Source organism: Lepidochelys kempii, chromosome 2 (genome assembly GCF_965140265.1).
Source record: "Lepidochelys kempii isolate rLepKem1 chromosome 2, rLepKem1.hap2, whole genome shotgun sequence".
NCBI classification, from domain to species: domain Eukaryota; kingdom Metazoa; phylum Chordata; order Testudines; family Cheloniidae; genus Lepidochelys; species Lepidochelys kempii.
The window spans coordinates 25,669,525-25,695,796 of record NC_133257.1 but is presented as its reverse complement, the minus strand read 5'-3'; the positions used below and the strand labels follow the sequence as shown (position 1 = coordinate 25,695,796).

At 42.7% G+C, this 26,272-nt stretch overlaps 1 protein-coding gene across 3 annotated transcripts in view; it reads right to left on the bottom strand.

Annotated features, from left to right (window-relative positions):
- TNFRSF11B (TNF receptor superfamily member 11b) overlaps window positions 1-26,272 on the bottom strand; it is an 87,387-nt gene that overhangs the window by 12,285 nt on the left and 48,830 nt on the right. The window contains exons 1-3 of one of the 3 annotated variants that reach the window (XM_073330259.1): window positions 22,423-22,582; window positions 5,096-5,275; window positions 3,116-3,485 (exon numbers count right to left, since the gene is read on the bottom strand). In XM_073330259.1, coding sequence (XP_073186360.1) covers window positions 3,116-3,398 — 283 coding nt within the window. In that variant the 5' untranslated portion in view covers window positions 3,399-3,485; window positions 5,096-5,275; window positions 22,423-22,582. Of the gene's footprint in view, window positions 1-3,115; window positions 3,486-5,095; window positions 5,276-22,422; window positions 22,583-26,272 lie in introns of those variants that run through there. The other 2 variants (XM_073330262.1, XM_073330263.1) reach the window with 2 other exon arrangements.

The following is a 26,272-nucleotide window of genomic DNA, read 5'->3' as shown; positions in this document are numbered from 1 at the left end:
CCTGGATTTAGTTCATTGGCTTCAGAGTTGTCTTTAAAGTTTGGGAAACTGATCACATTCCAGAAGATTGGAAAAATGGCTGCATCACTCTTTGTTCTTTTTTTTTTTAAATCAGCTTGCTCAAATTATAGGGGAATGTTGTTGTTGTCAGTCCCAGGGAAGGTGTTTATGATCATACTACTGAACTAACTGAAATACTATCTCAACCAAAAAACCACAAGGTTTCTTTACAGTTCAACCTGCAGTCCATGCAATATACGTTCTGCAAAATCAGCAGAGTCCTGTGGCACCTTATAAACTAACAGACGTATTCACCCACGAAAGCTTATGCTCCAATACGTCTGTTAGTCTATAAGGTGCCACAGGACTCTTTGCTGCTTTTACAGATCCAGACTAACACGGCTACCCCTCTGATACTTGACGTTCTGCGAAATGTTATTGAAAATGACTAGAGTGACCAAAGGAAGTTAACATCTCATGTACAGATTTTGTAACTGCTTTTGACCCAGTGTATTGATCAGAATTATGGATACTACTATACCAGTATGGAGTGCCTGAGGACTTGTGGGCCTAGTGGAGGACCTGTACCAGTATAAATTTAGCTGTCTGAGGGTCAACGGTTATATTACAGACTGGTTTTCAGAAGAATCAGGAGTACTCCAGGGATGTGGTCTCTCATCTATATTATTTAATGTTCTAATAGACAATCTGATGACAAAGCTGCTTGAGGCCAAAGTAGAAGGTGTGAAACTTAAAGATTCATCCTTAGGGGATCTTGAGTATGTCAGTGAAATTGCCTTACTTGGAGAGACTACTGACCAACTACAGCTACTGCTGGAAGAGCTGCAACTAACTGCAGAATCTATGGGATTTAAGATCAATGGTGATAAACCAAAGCTAGGCATACCTCCTATAAAATGGAAATGAATGACCTGCTGATGTTGTATGTCGATGGCAATAGACTGAATGAGTGAATAGTTTTGTCTATTTGGGTAGCTGGTTGACCGCAGGAGGTTCAATAGCTGAAGAGGTTACACGGTGGATCATTCTTTCATCAATGGCATTTGAGCATCTTCAAAGACCTCTGTTTGGGCAGCAGGATATCTGTGTGACAACTAAGATATGAGTGTTCAATGCAGTAGTGATGACAATTGTTGTATGGAGCAGAAACATGGCGGTTAAAAACAACTAGGGAGAGGAAACTAAATAGCTTTCAGTATAAAAAATTATACTGAAATTATGGCATATTCTTAACAGCCATTGGTTTGATTTTGTCACAAACAAGGAGATACTTAGAGAATCCTGGCAAGTTGCAGTCTTGCACCAGTTGAGAACAAGATGACAGCAATGATGGAATTATATCCAATGTGCAGAAGATACACTTTTACAGAAGCTTTGTAGGTCTGAGGTCAAAGGAAGCAGAGCACAGGACTGACCACAAATGAGGTTGGAAGATGCAATTTTGAGGGATTTAGGAAGTCTAAATCCTCCCATACTGACTCACAGGAAGGTGACTTGCAAGGGACCACTGAAGAAAGAAGTCTCTTCTATGGCAACCATGGCTACATCATAGCCATGTGAATCTGCTACTGCTACTATCAGAAACAGTTTCTTTGTTTTAATAAAGGACAAATTACTTGACTGATGGATTACTAGACTGAATTGTTTAATCTAGTATGCACAGCACAGCCACATCAATCAGGGCAGATATGGACAGCACCACCAGGAATCTACAATAACTCTTTAACCCCCTGTTCTGTTGCATAAAAAGTACAAATACACCTACATTGCTGGTCACATATAAAACCCTGCTGTGTATCTACATCATCCACAACCATACAGCATACATTCACACCTTTGTTCAGGTGGAACACACAATAATACAGACTCCAAAATAATTACTCAGTGCTAGGAAGGCTGATTTTTATACCAAATCCATAAGGAGCTGAATGTTCAAACTTTGGGTCCACTTGGGCCCTCAACTCACTTCTTTTAAACATACTCACTGGGGGCCTAACTCTGCTCCGACTGAGGTCAATAATATAACTGTCACTGGCTTCAACAGGAATAGAGGTAGGCCAATGCTAACTACTTGTGAAATTCCTGTTCATTATCCTTTATTTTTCTGCTACTAGAGTTTCAAAGTTAACAGTGATACTAACTATGGCCCCAAACCTGCATGGATCCTTATACCCAGAAATCCATAGATTTTGCCTGCATGGATCTCTACACCCAAAATTCAGTGGGATTCAACAAAGGCATAGAAGTCTGTGCACACAGATACTGTTGCACAATCAGAGCCCATGAAACAATTTAAATGCCATATGGATCTATGCAGTAGCATGCAGGATATGGTGTAACTATGATTAGTCAGAATGCCAGCTTCCATTTCTTTTAGGCCACATTCAATGTTAGCACAACACTGGGCCACATCATTTGCAGGATGACAAAATATTTTGTTTCAAGACAAGAACTTAGTCTTAACAATTTATTTTGTCTAAAATGAAGAAAATGCTCCATGGAAACAACATTGCTACAGCCTTTATCCCTCCCAGACATACAGCATGTTACTAGCTTGTCTGACAAAGAAGTAGTTGGCTGGTCTTTGGATGATAATAATAATGGTTTCTCTTGCAGTTCCCATTTAGGGCATTGGTAATTAATTATTACCACGTTTTGCTCTGACTCTAGAGCTACATTGATATTGTTATAATTATGCTCTTGGTGCTGTATCAGTTAATGCTTCTGGTGTTTGTCAAGATACACAGTGGCTTGAAACAGCAGATTTCAAAATGAAAGAACAGAAATACTGTATCCCAGATAATGTTCCTTTAAAAGAGGCTATCCATCATGTTTCTCATTAGAGTGCAATTTGCTACATTTGTACTACCGTTAAGTTACATATTCAGTAGGAGCAGAGTATTCCACTGAGAAATGTTCCTTTGGCTATAGTCCAAAGCAATGTCACAATGGTAACAGGTTGCATTAGCTTTGCTGTTTATTAGTCTGTAATTTCATCTAGACAAGCTTGTTTCCTAATCTTTTAGTGCCACAAGTCTTTAATGCTTTGTACAGCTCTAATTAATTCTGTTGCATATTGAAAGCAAATACGTACCTGGTTGTACTACACCAAATCCAGGAGGACATTCTGTGTGCCTTAAACAAAATTCTAGCTCAAGGTATCTCCCTTCAATACATTCACAGATGCGGTTCTGTGTACTGTTGCATTCTTGCTTCACATACTGCAGCTCTTTGCACACTACATTGCAGTACTGGCATTCATCATTGCTGTTCCAGTCCTCTGCGTAGTACTGATCTGGACATGGTGCACATTCAGTCTTTTTTGTAGCTGTACAGTGCTGTTTTACATAGGTTCCCGGAGAGCACAGGTCACACATCAGTTGGCGAGATGTCACTGGGTCATAATGGAGGTACTTTGGGGGAGCAGTTTCTTGAATTGTCCACTTAACATAGATATCCAAGAACTAGCAAAAGGAAAATTAAATATTGTTCTCTTTAGTCCTATGAGACAGCACAGCCAAAAAAAAACCTTACAGTTCTATGTGCTTATGTATCTAATCATGTCTGTTTCTTCAAAGTCATTAAAAAAAGACGTACTACAGCAATATATGAAAATATGAACCAACTTTCCCACTTTCCAGAGGCTACATTATCACAGAAAATTTAATATTTGAAAAAAAAAACAGGCATTCCATATTACAACTATTAAAATATCCTGGAACCAACAAAGTCCAAGCTAACCCTAACCAATTAAATAGCATGATTTTACCGTGATCCCCCTCTATTTTCCCGGGTCCGTTCATTATCTATCAAAGGGACTTACCCTGTAAATCACTTAAGCAGTTCTTTGTAGGATAGAGCTCTTAGACTGTAAATGCTGTGGGAACAGGACTATGGATTTGGATTGTCTTCTCACTTACACTAGTGTAACTCCAATGGGCCCAGGAGCAGTGCTTGTTTGCACCAACTGTGGATCTGGTCCACAGATTTCAGTGGAATTGCTCCTGATTTACATTGATGTAAGTGAGAGGAGAATCAGGCCATCTGTATCGTGAACCATAGAATCATAGAATATCAGGGTTGGATGGGACCTCAGGAGATCATCTAGTCCAACCCCCAACTCAAAGCAGGAGCAATCCCCAATTTTTGCCCCAGATCCCGAATGGCCCCCTCAAGGATTGAACTCGCAACCCTGGGTTTAGCAGGCCAATGCTCAAACCACTGAGCTATCCCCCACCATCACGCACACTTATAGTGCAAAAGAAATTATAAATATATTATTGTACTGTTGAGCTATTTTAATTATGCTGTGATAGAAAAAAAAACTACTAGATTGCACTATTACCAAAAAGGTAGATCAAAATTCAAAGGACGCTCCTTTCCTATATTTATTTTTAACAATCAAATAAATGTAGCAGCATGCTTTTTGAAAGTGCCTTTCATTTAATCTAGCACTGACATTCAGCCACTCCTGCGATAAAATGTAACTGCTGTTTAATATCCAACAGCAACACTAAACAATAGTTTTAGACATGCTAAGAATGCTGCAGCTAATTGAAAGTACAGGGAGGCTTTAGGAGGGTAGAATTTAATCTCCCAAAATGGAATGCCCCAGAACATTAGGGCTAATGCTTCCTGTCATGGGATCTTAGTTTTACACCTTATCCAAAAGGCACATGCCCTATAACAACCCTAACACTATACTGGGAGCTATCTAATGAATAATCAGCTCAACTTCCTGCAGTAATTTGAGTTTTCCTTGGAGGCCTCAGGAAGTGCTAATCCGGGATGACCCTGCTCAGGTGTGAGATTGTCCCTTGGAATGTCATTATTTTGTCATCTAAATACAAATTTTGGTTTGCAGTTTCTCCAGTAACGCATCAACAAAATGTATGAGTGCACTTGTTTACTTCCATGCATGAAGTGCTATGATACATGTGATATCAGTAGGTATGGGCACGGCCCTGGGACCCAGAACTCTGCTCCAGCCCAACATTGTGCATTCTGTTCATTGCTACTCTTTTAAATATTGTTGGTTTTACAAACATTATCTGAATCAGTTCCTATGCATTACCTCTGTTTGTGGCTATTTGTGGAAAACAAGCATGTGTGTGTTACTGAGGGATTCATCTTCTGGAATGGATTATAATGAGAACTGAATATGAAGCTTTATACAAGGAGAACATTATTTATTTAAAGTATATTTGGCTGTCCATCAGTGGTGCTGGATTGATAGCTCTAGCTCCATAATTCTCTGTTGATACAAAGAACAAATGTAACACAGGCAATGGCAACACAAGCTTCTCCACACCATCCCACCGATGTGCCCTTACCCTCACCCTGAAGAACCATCTCTAGGTATAAGTGGTATCTCACATTCTATGCCCATTCAGCATTAGCCTCTGTATTGAGGCTCCATTCAAGGGAACCAGATGTGCACTCTACATAAGCAAAACTCCTTCAGGCACAAAACCAAAACGGATATCAATGGGAGATGTGGACACTTGACCATCACTTGATTATCATGCAGGTTTCCAAACAGCTATTCAATCGGGGGTGCTGAAACAATGTGTATAGTGTGTGTGTGTGGGGGGGGGGTGCTGAGAGCCATTGAACCAAACTGTCAACCCTGTATATAATGGAATCCACTTCAAGCCAGAGGGTGTGGGAGCACCCCAGTGACCCTAGTTCCAGCACCTATGTATCAGATTGTACTGACTTTTGGTCTCTGCTGCCTTGTTAGGGGTCAAAAGGCATTCTTTGCCGCCCCTGATTAATCCAGTCCTCCATTAGAAAATGTATGGAAGTGCAGCACATATGGATGGCGCATCAACTCCCCATTCAGGGAGGCTAGCCCCCTGCCCCTCCCTTCCACCTGAGGCCCCACCCCTTCCACCCAAGACTGTGACCCCACTCCATCTCTCCACTCTCACCTGCTGGGGCCAGAGGAGCCCCGGCCAGCCTGCCCAAGCCACCCCGGCCCGCCCACCTAAGCTGCCCTAAGCCCCACCTGGCCAGCCTGCCCAAGCCACCCCGGCCCACCCATCTTCCCAATCCACCCTGATCCACCTGCCTGTCTGAGTCCTGGTTGTCCAGAGGAGCACTGAGCCCTACTACAGTCTGGGGCCGTGGCGGGGAGCATTAGCCGAGGCTTGGGGAGGCTTAGCCCCATGGCAGCAGAGGCTTCATACATACATTTTAAGACCAGAAAGGGCTACGAGATCATCTCATCTGACCTCTTATATAACACAGGGCATAGAATTTCACCCAGTACCCTTTCATTGAGCTCAATAACCTATGCGTGACTAAAGCCTGTGTATCTCCCTTGGGGTTTAGAGAGCACGACTCTTTTAAAACCTAAGGCAGAGGAAGGCCTTGTTTTTCCAAAGGGAGGGGAATTAAGGTAGGGAAGCCACAGGGGAGTGTGTGTTTCTGGAGCTCCAGACAAGAGCCCCAAATCGAGCAGGCCCTCACATACAGAAGCAGCCAAGAACCAGCCTGAAGCCTGGGAGAGACAGAGCAGCTGACCAGGGATGTCCCTGCACAGGAGCCCGGAGGAACACTGTGCCAAGAAGGGATCACCTGAGAAGGCCAAACCACAGCCAGTCTCAGTATCACTGTCACCCAGCGCTGCATGGGGCTATGCATACTAGGGCTTGTGACCTTGTGTTGGGAATAAGGAAGGAAGTTATAGCTAGTTAAGTGGGGAGGTTGTTGCTCTGTGTGGGTTTGTCTGGAGCAGCAGAAGAGGGCACCAGAAGGGTTTGCTGGGGAAAGTTTACTGGTGTGGAAGATGACTCAAGACTCACTGTTGGACTGGAACTCTACCCAGGATTCCTAACCTCTGAATCTAGACTCAGTGTCTATCCTTTTATATTGTGGTACCACTGGCCTGATGGGTCCTTGTGTTAGATGTAACACTGTTTTACTGTTCCCCCATCTCTTCCTCCTGTTGTTTTTCTCCATTCATCCCTCAATAAATAAATGTTTCCCTTTCCTATATTTATTGTACTATTCCACTGTATTGTGTGTGTGTGTATGTACTCTGGGGGATTTGGAACAGGAGTTTCTGGGGTGGAAGCATAGGTATTGGAACTAGGAGTGCTGGGGTGCAGCAGCACCCCCTAGCTTGAAGTGGTTTCCATCAGATACAGGGTTTACAGTTTGGTTCAATGGTTCTCAGCACCCCCACTATACAAATTGTTCCAGCACCGTGGGGTGGAAGGGAGTTTCCCTGCTGCATTCCTACGCATGCCTTTTCTTGGCCGGAGCTGCCCACAGAACGGACTCCATGATGGTCACAGGGATGCTATAGTTACACATGTCTTCCAGAAAGGCATCCAGTCTTCATCTGAAGACATAATAAAAAGGAGAATCTAACCCTTCCCTCAGTACTTTGTTCCAATAGTTAATCACACTCACTGTTAAAAATGGGTGCTTTATTTCTAATTCGAATTTGTCTTGATGATTTACAGCTCTGTTTTTCTTAAATGTCTGGATCTGATTCACAGCTATTTAAAAAGAGGGTGTAGTACGTTTTTGAAAAATGAATGGCTTTTCACTGATGAGCCGCATACTCACCCTTGGTAAACCTCTGACTATTACTCTAGTAAGAAAAGAGGCCTGATAATCTCATAAATCGTTGCTGTTAACAGTCCAAGATTCCTTTTAGGGTTTGTTTTCCCCTTCATCAGACAGATCATTTAGCAAGAATGAAACCACCCTCCCGACTATCCTACACACTTGCCTGGGCATACACAGCACATTAGAGCAGCATTTGTCAGACTTCAGTGTGGGGTGGAGAAACTGGAATGACACTTCTAAGCCAAATGCTGTAATTTAGATGTTTATGGAGCTCTGGGAGCTTCAGATAGTACTCAGCACAGATGGGAAGCTGGCATTATGTGAAAATAATTATGCAGCTCGAATGGAAATTACAGCAGGTCCTGGGTACAGAATATCTCTACACTGTAATGCATCTGAATGCTTCCACAGAAGACAAGCCATCTCTTACTGCAGTTGTAGAACTCTAGCTCTTGCCATTCATTCTCTCTTTGTGCACTCACAGGGAACACATTTCCCAGAGTTCTCAGCACCCAGGCATTCCCCTTGTGACATGTGTGAGTAAGGAGAGCAGGATTTGGCCCCTTGTCACAAGCTGCCGATTTCCACAGAAGACCATATAGGGGAGGCCATAAAGCATGAGATTTTGTTGTAGGGGTTGGGCCAGTTTTTCAAAAGAGCTCAGCTCCCATCATCAGGGACAGATGGCAGGGGAGACAGTGAAGAAGACAGGGGCACTCACTGCATGGCAGGATCTAGTCCTAAATGATGCAACTCATTAAAAATTATAAGCAAATTCTTCCAGCCAGGTTCAGAGGGGAGTTAATATAAATATAGCGTTTGGGACCAGCGAGGTCCATTCTGGTGGGGGTAAAGAAAACAAATAGACCTGTGCATGGGTGAATCTACTCATTTGAATCTCTACCCTGGTAAGCACAGATGCCCACGTAATATTATGGTGGAGCAGCAGCCAAAATAATCTAAATGTGGATATAAAAGAGAAAGAAGAGCATTCAGCAGGCCAGGTTGTTTGTTTTAAAAAGAAAAAAATACCACAGGCACTAGGCAATATTCTTCTTCTATTCCTTGAAACACACTTTGTGCAGATGTATAAATGCAATAATCCAGACTGCCCTCATTGTCTCATCCATAAGTAGATAGTACTGTGCTATTCTGTTTTGTTAGAGGTTTTTAAGTAACATTACAGGCATAAATCAAATGTGTGTCTCAATGTCCTAGCAGATATTACACTTCGTTTCAACCCAGTGCCATGTTATTCATCCATACATTCACAGAACGTCATTCCCATGTCTCATTGCCCTACCACAGTTCTGTAGGCCCAGCAAAATGACCCCTTAAGACCAAGGCAAGGAAATATATTGTTCAGAGGAATATCTTCAACTTAAGATACAACACACTTAAGATACAACTTAAGATACAACACTTTTGGCATTCTGGTCAGGACTGTGTAAACTGAAGGCCTAATGTTAAGCTCCAGAATCCAGTTAGGTGTCTACCTGATTTTCAGAAGTGTTATAGAAGTATGTGCAGAGAGGCATTACACAGCATTATTATTATTTGTATTACCAGAGTGCCCAGGAGCCCTACTCATGAACTAGTATCCCATTGTGGCAGGTGCTGTTCAAACACACAGTCTCTGCCCCAAAGAGCTTACATTTTTCTGCGTCTGCTTCATTTTGGATCATTCCTAACTTAGGTGTGTATGACGCTTTATATAGCAGATGGCTCCCCCCACACCCAGCCCACATGGGACTAAGCCTATTCCTCATTCAGGCAAAACTCCTATTAATGTGAAAGGCCTGTGGCTAGAATAGGCTGAAAGAAAATATTAAGCACTACACCACCGCTCATAAGAAACAGGCATTTTAGAGTAAATGAAAGCACAGCCTCAGTTGCTGGGCTGGTGGCCTAAACAGAAAAAACAGTATATTGAATTAACTATATTGATGAGCCAGAACTTCAGTTGGGGCAAATGGGGCATACTTCCACCGATGTCAATGAAGCCCATTGACACTAGCTGAAGATGCAGACCGTCATCTTAACTCCAGAGATACGTTTGATATATTTGTTATCTGAAAAAACACAAAAAGTTGACAGAAACCTCTTGTCTGAATGCCTATTGGTTAATGGAAAGTAGTGACTTGAATTCATTCACACAACTTAGAGAAAAGATGGGAAATTCAATTACATTGCATATACCTGACCATTTTTGTAAAAACAGTGAAAATGTGTCCTACCCTGAGCAAAAATGTTAGAGGATTTTAGATTTTAGATGGCAGCAATACTGAAATTAAAAGGCTTTTAGGAGGATTTTTAGTAGGCGGAAACAGAGCTTCAATTAGTTTTTTTTTTAAAGTTAGACTTTGGACTTTTTACCGTTTCATGGTACTCTAAATACTAAGGGTAAAATTCTTGACTTTTAAACTACTACAAGTCTATTGGCTTCAATACAGTTTCACTGAGAGCAGAATTTGGCACTAGATCACATGAACTCATCACTACTTAACCACCAAATCCAAAACAGGCACGTTTTACTTTGAAGGAAAAAACAGTCTGTCTTGAATTTATGTAAGTGAGTCACAAACAATGGTTGAAAAAACTGTAATGAATGGATGTCCAGTTAATCCCTTACTCATAGATTCATACACTTTAAAGCCAGAATGGACCATCATGATCACCTAGTCTGACCTCCTGCACATTGCAGGCCAGAGAACCTCCCCCATCCACTCCTGTAATAGACCCTACAGGCACTGCACAAGGAGTCTACCGTAACCAGTCATGCCCCAAATCATAAACTCAACAGTTAGCCTCAACCTTTGTACATATAACGACTATCACTTTCAATCACAATTGCCATTCTATGCTACTACCAGACACAGGCTCTGAAAAACCAGTATTAAAGAAAAGAGAACGTAACAGAGAAAAAAAAAAACACTGGACTTAGTCTTTGCAAGTACTTTGTTGGATCCTTGAGAATCCTTTCAAGATTCCCCTGATTTCTATGCCCAGATTTAAAGCCCCCCTGGCCACTGCCATTCAGACCAAGCAGTGCTGGACAGGACTCTTTTCATTAGTAGTGAGGGCTCCTCATCTACCATCCAGAAGACTGATGCAAAGTGCCGCATCTCCCTTCCAGGAGCCCACAACCATGGCTGGCTCAGACCCTCATCCCACTCCCACTGAAGTCAATAGACAGACTCCAATGGACCGAGGAGTGGGAAACTAGGTCCATGAATGGGATCAATATTTACTGCACAGAAAATCAGGGTGCTATCTGAAAACAGCCAACCGTACACAGCAACTTGGGACTGATTCTGTAGGGTATTCCCTGAACTTCCCCAGCACCCTCTGAAGTTAATGATACTGAGTACCTTGTGGGACTGAGCCCTTACACCATAACTACAAACTCAGCAGTGGACAAATGTAGAGCAACAGGTGTTTTGCTACAGAGTAAGGTCGACAGAAGTTATTTGTCAGTTTGCTGGAACTTAAGGCTCAATTTAAAAAAACAAAACAAAACAAAAACACAATTCAATTCTGAAATGATACTGGGAAAAAAAATTCTTGTACACCAAAAAAAATCTCATGCCATATGCATTAGAAAAAGAACAATATCCACTCACCTAAATTGATCTCTGATGTCACATCATAGGTCCAATCCTATGAAGGTTCCTATTGGACCCTAAAGGTCCAATCTTGCTAAGAGGTGCTAAATCGCACAGAATTTAGATCTCTTCCAAGAAGATTTGGGATCGATCTTAAAGACTTTCATATAACCTTTAAATTGGTCAATGGCATGAAAAATAATGAAATAATACATGATTCTTTAGTCATAATTGATATGTCCAGAAACCCTCTAAAGTCTGTGGCTAACTTAGATGATCTTTTAAACAAAATTTCAAATAGTTCTATGTTTATGTATTGTTTGTTTAACATGTTTAATGCCTTTTAACATATTATTCAAAATTAGTTACACAAGACTAAAAAGCAATCCTTTGGCAGTGCCACTCAACACATGGGCCTAAAGCAACATTTTTTCACACACACTTTACATCAATCTGCACAGAGAAGTCAGAGGATCTGCCAAATGCAACATCAGACAGTTTTTTCCCCCTCTGAGCCTTTAGAAGAGGCTTTAGAAAGAGAAATAAAGTGATCTTATTACTTTATTTTAAACCTTGGGCATGAAAAGCAGTACACACCCTTTCCTTTTATTTTCAGATGTAAGACAAATAGCTGCTTTCTTTTCTCTGTTAAATTAAAAATGAAATACAGTAAAAATACAGCAAATACAGCAAAATCCTTCAAGCATCATTCCCTTAAATCACTTCATTGGGAGAAAGGAAAGTAGTTTTTCAGAGTATGAAAATATTATTATTTGGCTTGGCTTTGTGGTTTTGGGTAGCAGACCATAGAATAATGTTTAATGTACTGAAAGAGATAAATCTGTTTCAGTTTTGAACTCCAAGTCCATCCTGAAGCATATTTTCCTACTTGATAAATTATGATTCAATTTCACTTTGTCAAAAATGTTGCAGTGTTTGTAATGGATACAAAGTAGAATCTCAGAATTCTGCGGCTTTGCTTTTCAGGGTATTTGAATGAAGTGAAAACAGAGGGCTAAATCATGCCATCAGTTCCTAAACAGAACTCTCAATTGAAATAAATGGGAAGGTCCTGCTTAAAGTTTAGTGGCACAATACGGCCTATAGTATTGAAATACCAGAAATGACATTTGTCGTAAATATAAAGGGAAGGGTAAACACCTTTAAATCCCTCCTGGCCAGAGGAAAAACCTTTTCACCTGTAAAGGGTTAAGAAGCTAAGATAACCTCGCTGGCACCTGACCAAAATGACCAATGAGGAGACAAGATACTTTCAAAGCGGGACGGGGTGGGGGGAACAAAGAGTTCTCTCTCTGTCTGTGTGATGCTTTTGCTGGGACCAGAACAGGAATGCAGGTCAGAACTCCTGTAAAGTATTAGTAAGCAATCTAGTTAGATATGCGTTAGATTCTGTTTTGTTTAAATGGCTGATAAAATAAGTTGTGCTGAACGGAATGTATATTCCTGTTTTTCTATCTTTTTGTAACTTAAGGTTTTGCCTAGAGGGATTCTCTATGTTTTGAATCTGATTACCCTGTAAGGTATTTACCATCCTGATTTTACAGAGGTGATGCTTTTATTTTTTCTTTCATTAAAATTCTTCTTTTAAGAACTTGATTGCTTTTTCATTGTTCTTAAGATCCAAGGGTTTGGGTCTGTGTTCACCTGTGCAAATTGGTGAGGATTTTTATCACGCCTTCCCCTGGAAAGGGGATGTAGTGCATGGGGGGATATTTTTTTGGGGGGGAGACATTTCCAAGTGGGTACTTCCCCTGTTCTTTGTGTAACACTTTGGTGGTGGCAGCTTTTAACCTAAGCTGGTAAGAATAAGCTTCGGGGGGTTTTCATGCAGGTCCCCGCATCTGTACCCTAGAGTTCAGAGTGGGGAAGGAACCTTGACATGGTGGCAGAGCGGTGGGATCAATTTGAGATTAATTTGAAATCATTTTGAGATCAATTTAAGATTTTCTGAACCAGAAGCACAGATTTTAAAAGGACATTTTTTTTTCCTTTGGGCTGCTTGGAAACAGGTTTTAAGCTGAAAGCAGTTAGAGTTTTTTTGTCTCTGCCTGGGGAGAGGAAGCATGCTGAGGCGGAGAAGGAAAAAGAGAGGAATCATGCACTGGAGATGGAGAAGGCAAAGGCTGAGCGGAATCTACTGGATAACCCTAACCATCCTTCTCCAACAATCCACAAATAGGAGCGACTATGTCCACAGTATGATGTATCCAGTGATATTGCTGAATATTTTCTCACCTTTGAGAGAATGTGCACTCTCCATAAAATTCCTGAAGCTCACAAGATGACCACATCGGTCGCAAAATTGACTCGAAGAGCTCTGGACATATTCAATAAGATGCCTATTGATGAGGCTTCTGACTATAATAAGTTCAAGGATTTGCTTTTAAAGCAATTTCAAATTACATCTGAAACGTACAGAGTAAAATTTTGAACCCTTAAGAGAGGGCTTGGACTAAGTAATGTGGCTTATCTAAACCAGATGAAGGATCTGTTAGATAAATGGGTCCAAGGAAGGGGTGTCACTAGCTTTGATGGAATGTGTGATTTGATAGCTCAGGAGCAATTCCTGAAGATGTCCAAGGAGAAAATAAAACAGTGTTTATGGGATAAGGAAATGGACTCAGCAAAAAGTCTTGCTTCTTAGGCTGATCGATACGAGCAGTCCCTGACCACCAGAGAGGCGGGGCAAGCCGGAACAAAACAGGTGGAGGTAGGAGAGAGGAACAACCCTGGTCGCAGTTGGAGCGGATACCAGAAGGGAAACCCTCAGACCACACCCTACTACTGGGGGAAGCCCAAGGCCCCAACTACACACCAAGGAACACTCCAGACACCTTATCGTCCTGCCACACCGTTCTCCAGCAACCCACCTCGCCCCAGTGATCCGTCAGCTGGACGATGTTTTAAATGTAACGAGCCAGGACATGTGAAGGCCAACTGCCCCAAGAACCCCAACAGATTACAGTTCATTGCACCGGAATCACACCAGAGGTCCTCAGGCCCAGATACGTCCCAGATACCCTCAGTGCAGAGGGAAACTGTGAGTGTGGGTGAGAAGAAGGTCACCGCGTGGAGGAACACCAGAGCACAAGTGTCGGCTATCCATACTTCCTTAGTGGACCCAAATTTAATTGACCCAGAGATTCAAGTGACAATTCAACCCTTCAAGTCCAACTCTTTCAATTTGCCTACAGCCAAGTTGCCTGTTCAGTACAAGGGCTGGTCAGGAATGTGGACTTTTGCAGTCTATGATGATTATCCCATCCCCATGCTGCTGGGGGAAGATTGGCCAATCATGTGAAGCTAGCCAAGAGGGTGGGAATGATCACCCGCAGCCAGGCTAAACAAGCTGTCATGCCTAGCTCTGTTCCAGAAACTTCTACCAGGACCTGGTCAGAGGTGATGGAACCGGACCCCATGCCAACAACAGCAACAGCAGTAGTGAATCCAGTCCCAGAGACCCAGACAGAGCTAGCCCCAGAACCAGAACAGGCAGAACAACCATCACCAGACCCATTGCCAGCACTGAATACAGTACTTGCAACCCCAACACCAGAGGGCCCCAGCGAACTTGAACCGGCAGCAGAACCCTACACAAGAAGCTCAGCCGGAACCTGAACCCCAACATAGTGCACCAGTGGACAGCGGTTCACAGTCAACGGAAACAGCGCCATCCCCTACATCGCTTCCAGAGGGACCAAGCCTAGGTCCACAATCCAATGAGGAACTGATGTTTCCAGCATCAAGGGAACAGTTCCAGACCAAACAGGAAGCAGATGAAAGCCTCCAGAGAGCTTGGATGGTGGCACGGAGAAATCCACTGCCTCTCAGCTCTTCTAATCGATCCAGGTTTGTTGTAGAAAGAGGACTTTTATACAAGGAAACTCTGTCTGGTGGACACCATGAAGACTGGCATCCTCAGAGACAGTTGGTAGTTCCAACTAAGTACCAGGTAAAGCTCTTGAGCTGAGCCCACGATCATCCTAGTGGCCATGCTGGGGTGAACAGGACCAAAGACTGTTTTCGGAGGTCATTCCACTGGGAGGGAATGGGCAAGGATGTTTCTACCTATGTCCGGTCTTGTGAGGTGTGCCAAAAAGTGGGAAAACCCCAAGACCAGGTCAAAGGCCCTCTTCAGCCATTCCCATCATTGAGGTTCCATTTCAGCAAGTAGCTGTGGATATTCTGGGTCCTTTTCCGAAAAAGACATCCAGAGGAAAGCAGTACATACTGACTTTCATGGATTTTGCCACCCGATGGCCGGAAGCAGTAGCTCTAAGCAACACCAGGGCTAAAAGTGTGTGCCAGGCACTAGCAGACATTTTTGCCAGGGTAGGTTGGTCCTCCGACATCCTCACAGATGCAGGAACTAATTTCCTGGCAGGAACTATGGAAAGCCTTTGGGAAGGCCCTTTCATTAAAATTTCATTAAAATTCTTCTTTTAAGAACTTGATTGCTTTTTCATTGTTCTTAAGATCCAAGGGTTTGGGTCTGTGTTCACCTGTGCAAATTGGTGAGGATTTTTATCATGCCTTCCCCTGGAAAGGGGATGTAGTGCTTGGGGGGATATTTTTTGGGGGGAGACATTTCCAAGTGGGTACTTCCCCTGTTCTTTGTGTAACACTTTGGTGGTGGCAGCTTTTAACCTAAACTGGTAAGAATAAGCTTAGGGGGTCTTTCATGCAGTTCCCCACATCTGTACCCTAGAGTTCAGAGTGGGGAAGGAACCTTGACAACATTAAAAAGCCTTCACACTACTAATAGTTTAGTGAGTCAAAACAGCACATCGTGAATCGCCAAACTGGATGAGATCAATGGCCGTCTAATCCTATCATCCTGTCTTTGACAGTATGCAAAATTTTTCAGACCGGGGAATGGGATGGGAGGAGAATCCTGTCACCTGGCTAACTGAGATACTAAAAGCATGGGCCTAAACTTCCTCACTTTCCTTACTACCAAATCCTAATTACTTCAAAGACCTCATTGGGACTACTCACCTCTGAGTAAATTCAACAGAATTGACCCCATGGGAAAAATTTATTTTCCTGAACTCAGCTCATGATCACCTCATACTCTGAAGCAGGAGTCTGGACAGACCTTGTAAATTTTATCTCACGTAACTGCAGGTGCTATTCTTATTTATAGACCTATCTAGTGCTTTTCAAATCTTGCTGATGATTTTATCCACAAAATATCTTGTGGTGGTGAGTCCTAAGGTTTCATTGTACATTGTGTGAAAATTCTTGTATCCACTTTCAATTTATGTCACAGCCTTTTTTCATACACTGTACACTTCACAGGGATTACAAAATACTCCTTTCCACTGCATATTAACCTCTGTGTTAGAAACTGGAATACCTTTACCAGTGCAGACAAACAAAGAATGATTGACATCTTATTCCATCTACATCATTAAAAAATGAACATCAATTACCTCCCAACACTATCTGTGGTACCACAGGTTATCGACTGTTCTAAAAAAAAAAATCTGTGGTGTCTCAAATACTTGTATGTTTACTTATTAATAGGAACTATGTTATGTTTCCTATGGGCCTCATCCTGGATGATGCGAAGTAACCTCAACTCCGAAGACTTCAATGGAAACTAAAGGCAGTGGACATCTCAGAGGATCACATTCTAAATAGGCAATTGTTAGATCTGTACAGATATGTGGTCCTGGTTTGTGCAAAATGTTCCAGGCTTTCTTTCTTGTGGGATTGCACCCCTTGATTGTTACTTTTTGGGGGAAGGTGTTATTAATCCAAAAGCAAAATCCATCTGAAATCACCAAGTTCGACTTGTTTTGCCATGGAACACTTGCAAAATGACTGAGCTTTACATACTTTCCACCCAAAGTCATAATTGGTCATAGGTGCACTTGAACCTCAGCCCAAACTCAGCAAACCTTTTGGCAAACAAAGGCTGTGTTTCAGGTGTGCAACAGAAGCTAAAATCAAGCAGGTTTCATGTGGTTTGGGATCTCTTCATAAAGGGTTTACACAACTCCACCATTGCTTTTTTTTTTTTTTTACATAAAGGGCTTGGGCCCTTTGGAGTTACTGGGATGTTTGTCTGATTGCAGTGGGAGCAGAAGCAGTCCCAGAAAGCACTCAACAACCTAAACGCCATGTTGAATTCTTCATGTAATCTAACTGCAGCATATTTAGTACAGGTTTCAGAGTAGCAGCCGTGTTAGTCTGTATCTGCAAAAAGAAAAGGAGTACTTGTGGCACCTTAGAGACTAACCAATTTATTTGAGCATAAGCTTTCGTGAGCTACAGCTCACTTCATCGGGTGCATTCAGTGGAAAATGCAATGGGGAGATTTATATACAAAGAGAACATGAAACAATGGGTGTTACCATACACACTGTAACGACAGTGATCATGTGCCAGCAATGCCCCTCTGCCATGTACATTGGCCAAACTGGACAGTCTCTACCTAAAAGAATAAATGGACACAAATCAGACGTCAAGGATTATAACATTCAAAAACCAGTCGGAGAACACTTCAATCTCTTTGATCACTCGATAACAGACCTAAAAGTGGCAATTCTTCAACAAAAAAACTTCAGAAACAGACTCCAAGGAGAGACTGCTGAATTGGAATTAATTTGCAAACTGGATACAATTAACTTAGGCTTGAATAAAGACTGGGAGTGGATGTGTCATTACACAAAGTAAAACTATTTCCCCATGTTTATTCTCTCCCACTTTGTTCCTCAGATGTTCTTGTCAACTGCTGGAAATGGCTCACCTTGATTATCACTACAAAAGGTCCCACCCCACACCCCCCCACCCCGCTGGTAACGGCTCACCTTACCTGATCACTCTCTTTACAGTGTGTATGGTAACACCCATTGTTTCATGTTCTCTGTGTATATAAATCTCCCCACTGTATTTTCCACTGAATGCATCCGATGAAGTGAGCTGTAGCTCACGAAAGCTTATGCTCAAATAAATGTGTTAATCTCTAAGGTGCCACAAGTACTCCTTTTCTTTATATTTAGTACAGTATTCTCCACATCTGGAAAAATGCAGAAGATACCCTTAAACTGCAAACGGAACTCAACGGCTATATGACAAATTAACAAGGCCTTCCAGCTCATCAAAGGATCAGACCCTAATTGCACAAACTGAGATCTCTTAATTATTGAATTGTCCAATTTAATCTTTTAGAAAGATATCTAGCCAATACTTTTTTCCCTTAATGTGAGAGGAAGTAGGCTGGTGGTTAAAGCACAAGGCTGAGAACCTGGAGATCTGGTTTGTCTCTCTGGCTTAACCGTATACTTGCTATATTAACCCAGGCAAGTCATTTAGGGCACACATTTTCAAACTTTGTTACCTAGTTCACTTGAATGAAAGGCACATGTGTTCAGCAACTCTAACAACCAGGCACTTATTTAGATACTATACCTAAATATGAATGTAGGTGCCAACTATAGGCACCAGTATTTGAAAGATGTGGATCTTAACCTCTGTCTCAGGGCTTGTCTACATGGCAAGTTACTGCGCTACAAGCCAGGGCGTGAATCTATAGCACACCAGTTTGCCACATGCTACCTTGCCATGTGGACACAGCTACAAGTGCTGTGATAGTTTCAGAGTGTGTTTTAATGTACTGCGACTTCAAAGCATAGTGCTCTATCCACACTCAGGGACTTTCACTGCACTATAGCAGTGTTCACACAGGACATTACACAAGCCCGGTTATGAATCTACAGCACACCAGCTTGCCACTCAGTACAGTAACTCCTCACTTAAAGTCGTCCCGGTTAACTTTGTTTCGTTGTTAAGTTGCTGATCAATTAGGGAACATGCTCATTTAAAGTTGTGCAACGCTCCCTTATAATGTCGTTTGGCAGCCGCCTGCTTTGTCCACTGCTTGCAGGAAGAGCAGCCCGTTGGAGCTAGCTGGTGGGGGCTTGGAACCAGGGTGGACCGACAGCCCCCCTATCAGGTCCCCTAAGTTCCCCGTATGGCAGCCGCCTTACAGGCTATCAATTGCCAGGCAGTTCAGCTGTCCCTGCCCCCATTGCCATGTGCTGCTCCTGCCCTCTGCCTTGGAGGTGCTCCTCGGAGCCTCCCGATTGCTGTGCGGGGGGACGGGAAGGAAAGAACGGGGCTAATGTCAGGATGTCCCCCTCCCCCCTGCTCCTGCACCCCGCTTACCCCAATTCCATAGAGTAGGGGGAGGACACGACAGGGCTCAGGATGGAGGGAGCTTCCTGGCAGCAGCTGCTGTCTCAACTTGCTGATCTACTTAAAAAGGCAGTGTACTTAGAGTGGGGTCAGCATACTTAAAGGGGCAATGCGCATCTCTCTCTCTCTCACACACGGTGTGTGTCTCTGTCTCTGTCTGCCATGCTGTCTCCCCTCCCCATTCGTGCTGCCTTGTAGAGTGTGAGGCTACATTAACAACAATGGGTTAACCCTTGAGGGCTCAGCTGATTGCTAGTTCATCATTTAGCAGTAAGACATTCCCTGGGAAATATCTCACCCTCTGACTTCACCACCTCAACCAAACTTCACAATCATCATCGCTGTGTACCAGTATTAAATTGTTTGTTTAAAACTTATACTCTGTGTGTATGTGTGTGTATATATATACTATATATATATAGTCTTTTGTCTGGTGAAAAAAAATTCTCTGGAACCTAACCCCCACCTATTTACATTAATGCCTATGGGGAAACTGGATTTGCTTAACATCGTTTCACTTAAAGTCACATTTTTCAGGAACATAACTACAACGATAAGTGAGGAGTTACTGTAGCTTGCTGTGTAGACAAGCCCTCAGTTTCTTCGTCAGTGAAATGAGATATGTAGCCTACCTTACAGAGCTTTTGTTTTGTCAGTATTTACAAATTTACACCTTTACATTAAGAATTGTGGATAAAGGCTCTCTGGAAGTCTAAATTAGTATTATTCCATTTTCAGCTGTCTGAGCAGACAGACAGCTGCTCTTGGGTTTGAGAAACGGTGAACTAAATATTCTTCATAGCTAGGATTCACAATCTCTGTGAGGATGAGAATGAGGAAGTGAAGAAAAAAAATAACCAACCAACAGAACAGCTCTGGAAAGATGCATCAGATCTTCAAATCATGTATTAATCTCTAGGTAAAATTACACATCTTATAGTGACAGCAGGATTTCTGAGATAACCTAGACCTATGCCATGCAACTGTCATAGGTATGAATTCATGTCATGGATACATGAAGCCTCTACACTGAATAGAATTACTACTACTACAAACATAGTATTCTTCCAGGAAGATGACATGGTGGGCGATGTAATCTCTTTTACTGGACCAACTTCTGCTGCTGACATAGACAAGCTTTCGATCTTGCACAGAGCTCTTCTTCAGGTTTGGTCAGGAAGATGGTGAGTTAGTAGCAATCCTATTCAATGGAGAGGCTGAATCATGACCGAAGAGAAATATAAATGAGAAAGCATCAAAATTGCTACAGTAGATTAAAACAACAGCTGCCTACACATGACAGACCAGACAGGCACACCAAGAAAAGGGTGTCATATTAGAGATCCAAAATAGCAGAGAGAGAGATCAAATTTAGGAGATGAGATAAAGTGGGGGATTAGTAACAGGATACAGTAACAACTTATTGGCATTTTTTCACATTCCTTGGTGCATGAAAGTCTGTTGGTGATATCAATGCTGCTATAAAATGAAGATCAAGTTTAATTTCATTGTAAATTGTTATTTTAGAAAATGTACCAGTTTATTATATTACAGTTAACTAGGAATCTAATACATTAAAATGTTTAAATGCTATTACATTATGATGAACAGATAGAAAGGCAAGTTGGTAACAAGTTATTGCTGACATTCCACACTTAACTTCCTGTCCATTTATATAAACAAAAAAAGGCATAATAATATAAGGTAAATAAAAAGGTTTTAGTCTCACATTTCAATTTGCTGACCATAAACATAACAATTTTTGCTCTTCCTCCAGCCCCCATTAATTACTTTGGTTTGTTTTTCAAAAAACTCTTTCAGGAAATTCTACCCAAAGTAATACACATGCATTACTCATCAGTGACTGGAAATCTTCTAATTTGTTTTACATGAATATACACACACACATGCAGTTTAATGAACTTTTAGAATATGTAACTCAGTTCTAACTGTATCAGAGATTACCTGGACATTAATGTCACGATACTTGCTAAGACATTCTAGAAAAGTAACTGTATATGAATATGTAATAGTCCATTGTTATAACAACCAAGTACTGTTTAAATATTTATTACACAGTAGAAGTCTATACACATTTCAAAAATTGATTTAATGCAATTTTAACTTCCAAACAGCTAAATAGATTAAACAACATTTTAAAAGGTTTGTTCCAGTGCTGAGACCACCATAGGTATACTTAGAGCAATTTTTCAAAGATCTATCTATCTATCTATCTATCTATCTATCTATCTATCTATCTATCTATCTATCTATCTATCTATCTATCTATCTATCTTTGAAAAATTGTTCTAAGTATACCTGTGGTGGTCTCAGCACTGGAACAAACTTTTTAACCAACCACTAAAAGCAGGGGCTTAGAAGACACCTGCTGCCCCAGCAATAACATTTCCTGCAATGACATGAAGGACACTACTACTAATTCACCCTCTGTTTGTGTACACAAAGCAAAATTGAGCAGTTTAGAAAGTCAAAAGAAACATCATCTGTCTGTGCTTTTAAATACATTCTGTGGTCACACCGTTTTTCCTAAAGCAAGAATGTTCTCCCAAGACCTGAAGATACTGATCGACACTTGTGCAATAATAACGAACAGTGACTCGGAAGACTAGGCAAATATGGAGTTTTAATAAGTCATAAAAGAAACATCCCAAGCTAAAAATCCATTGCCAGCTCATATCGTTTTTGCTAGTGTAAGAGTGATGTGAGCCTGCGAAGACGGGGGAAGAGTAAGGCAGGAAAGAACATGAATGCAAAGCAAATGATGTCAATACCTTATGTAATAAAAGTATCTTCTTTTCTCCTGACGCTGGAAGCCCCCGTCCCAGTTTAAATCTTACCACAAAAGCCCACGGTGATGAAACTGGAACACGTTAACCAGAAGGAAGAGCAAACGAAAAAAAACCGAGGGGAAGAGTGGATCTGCAGCCCTCCAAAGGCTCCGATCTACCTCTGCGAAGGGACTTACCACAAGCGTGCAGCGCAGGACCGTGTTCATTGTGGTCGGCGGGAGAAACCTCAGGGAGCTGGGGACGCTAGACAGGGAGGCAGTGAAAGCTCCGGTCCCCTCGCAGCCTGCTGCTGACTCCCCCCTACATGAAAGGCACGTTGTATATATATCGCCCCTGCTGCAACAGGAAGCATTAGCTCAGCTTTGATCACTCATCCCCTGTCCAGCACCAAACGTGGATTCCCCTCCCCACCCACCCCACCCCACCCCCCGCAGCCCCAAGGAACTGTAAAACTTGGTGACTTCATGGAACCCTTTCAGGGCTCACCACAGGCTGGGGAACGCAGGAGGGAGTGTCAGGGGCTGGCCTCCGACGGGCGCTGGCTGCCGGCTGCCGGCCTGGCCCTCGCTCGAGGGAGGGGGAATCAGTCACCTTCGGACCGGGCACGAGCCAGTCAGCGGCGGCCCTGGGCTCGTCGGAGGCGGGTTTATAAAATTTCTCCCTCCGTCCAGCCTGCGGTGCAGAGACGTCTAGCGCTTTGCCTCTGCGGCTGCACCTCCGCGAAGCTGGGGAGGACGGGGTAGGGCCCGGGCTGCCCCGTGATTTGCGGCCGTGCGGGGGGTGGGTAGGAAACCAGGGGACTCCACGGATTCCCCCTCGCTCCTAATGCAGGAACAAGCCACCTCATCGCTCCCCATCCACCCTGGTTCGCTTGGCCGGGGGCCTCAGCCCTGGTTTTCCTGGGCCCTGAGGGTACCGCAGAGCTGGATGGGCCGCCTGCAGGTGTAAAGGCCTCTTCAGTCCCTAGGATGCTGGGGAGGCAGCACAGGGGGGCTTTGCAGAAAGCCGGGGGGAGTGCAGTAGTGGTGGAATTATTTCCTGGCTGTACAGGGCTTGGAACATGCAGAAGTTCCGAGCATAATGATGATTCTTTCTAGCCAGAAAGGACACAGACATTCATAATCTGAAAAAACGAAGGCTCCAGCTGTGGAACCCTTAGGCTGGCAAGCACTTGCTCACAGGAGTAGCCCCATTGACATCACTGGGGGTCAGCACTCATTCATCCTGAGCCTGGGTCTTTTCTTCACTACATTTGACTGAAATCGAAATGGATGGCAGGGTATGTGCAATGTGGGGTTTTTTGGTTTTTTTCCCTGTAGGCACCACAGGCCCCATCCTGCCTTCCTTGTGTGCCCCAAACTTTTGGAGAACTCCCAGGAGTTCCCACTTCTGGAAACCAGGGAAGTTTTGCATGTATAAGGAATGCAGGATCAGAGCCAACTGGAACTAAGAAGGTTTCCCTTAAAAAAAAAAGGCAGCAGGAAGTATATGTCTTTCCCGAAACCTGTAGATATTGTGAAAGGGGGAAAGAGTGGGGATAAATTCTTACACCAGGGAGGAGAAATCGGCAAATTTCTTTGACCTCCTTAGTTTTAAGTTTTCCCACTTAAATTGGAGATTGTGGTGAAGATTAATTATTTAATGTTGTGAAACTTATTGAGATGAAATCTTAGTCTTAAAGGTGCTTTTCTTTCAAAATTTTTCAATATACTCTAATTCTTCACTCATACTGATTGCTGAATTGCCAACCTTGTCACTTTCCTTAGAGCCTGTTTAACATGAATGGGAGTTTTGCCATTGACTTAGGGGGGAAAGGTTCAGCTCCTTAGATCCTAAATCTTTAGTATGCCCTCTGCCCCCCTCTAGCAGGATCACTTTTTCAGAAGGGTTCCAGTTTTCTCATTCTGTCCCTACATGAAATACACAAAGTCCAAAAATATTTTGGCAAGGACTAAAATCTAATAGCTTTCAAATGCTGGGAGTAGACAGTGGGCCTAAATCAAACCCATTATCCATACCCCAAACTTTGAGGGCGCCTGGGGTAGAGTCCATACCTAGATGTGGATTGACATTTCACATCTCTCTCTTTGTATTGGACCAAAACTTCATATATGGATACTCCAACTTTGGAGTGTTTGAAATAGAGATACCAATTTGGCTCTGAATTTTGCAGCTTTGCCCTATTGCTAGTTGGCCCACACAATTGTGGGGGGTTGGCAAGAACCCAGGGAGGTGAAAGCTTGCACACTGTGTGACAAAAACTCCTAAACCGGAGAGGCATTTACACTAAGTAATATAAAAGAAGTGACCACTTTAACAGAGCAAAGAAAAAGGAGGAGGAGTACTTGTGGCACCTTAGAGACTAATAAATTTATTTGAGCATAAGATTTCGTGGGCTAAAGCCTGCTTCATCAGATGCATGCAGTGGAAAATACAGTAGGAAGATATATATATATATATATATATATATCTTTAGCCCACGAAAGCTTATGGTCAGATAAATTTGTTAGTCTCTGAGGAACCACAAGTACTCTTCGTTCTTTTTGCTGATACGGACTACCATGGCTACCACTATGAAACCTGTCATCAGAGCAAAGAAAGTGTATCTGAATCCTTCTGCAACCATACAGGAACCATTTCCTAGCAAGCATTGTGCCATGATGTTATTAAATTAGAAATCAATATACTCAATTACCCCCTTCAACACCTGATATATGGTGTAAAAATCTGAGGAACTTGAACAAACGATGGTTTGTTTGTAAGTAACTGTGGGGAAACTGGAAAAAGGGGAACAGAAACAATGGCACTGAGAAGAGAGGAAATGCTTCTGTTATTTAGCTGTATAAAAGCTAATTGATGATTTATGCACCTGGAAGGTGTATTGCAACGATTCCTGTAATATTTTACTTTTAGTGGGTTTCTATTCCCTTAACACATGTATTATCATATACTTAGATCTGTATTTTAACCTACATGTTGACAAGGCACTCTGGACCAGATCCACAGCTGATGCAAGTGGGCCTAGCTCTGACTTCAGAAGAGCTACACACTGATTCACACTAGCTGAGGATCTGCCCCTAAATTTCTTCTGAAAAGCAATATTTTTTTAAATGAGCTATATTCAGCCACATGGGCCAGCTGCACCAGAGAGGGGCTTCACAGGGAAGCCAATTTTAAATCATAATTTCCTAGCAGCCTCTCCAGCACCAGCTGCCTAAGACAGGAACTCTGGGTCTGTCTACACGGTAATCAGGAGGTGGGGTTGCAGCTTATGAAGGCATACCCAAGCAAGCTTTGATCTAATGGCGGTTTGTTTGTACGTGTTAGTGGAGAAGCTAGAAAAGGGTAACAGAAACCCTAGCACTGAGAGGAGAGGACAGGATGCTGTGTACATGCTTGAGCAGCCAGCCTCTGCTACCCCCCATGCTACTACAGCTACACCGCTATTGTTACGTGAGCTAGCGTTGATCTTGTTAGAGACAAGCTATTTCGGATATGTCTACCTGTGCTTCAGTCACACCTCTTTATTGCAGTGGAGGCAGGCCTTAAATCTGGACTGCTCCCGGTCCCAACCAGCCTCCTTTAAGCCCTTCCTGGGTCAGTCCTGCCCGCTTTGGGGATTTTATCGGTTAGTTCTGAGCACCCCAGTGAAGCAAAGGCTGCAGGGGGCTTACACTGCTGAGTCCCCTCTCCTGGTAGTGGACAGGAACCCATGATGTGAGTTCACCCTATGTCCTGAAGGTGGATGAAGTTTACTGCTCCCAACTGAGAAATGCAAAGCACCAAACTCATATTTAGCTCCAGCCTATGAGATACTTACTGTTAGTATGAGAGTAACAGAACAGTGTAACTTGATTTCAGTGTAATGTTTTTTCTGCTTTATGGACCTGAATGAAAACTCACTGAAGTCAGTGGGAATTTGGGGAAGTTCTGTGGCCTGTGCTATACAGGGGGTCTGATTAAATGATCACAGTGGTCCCTTCTGGCCTTAGAATCAATGAATCTCTGAGTCTTTTCACTTACTTC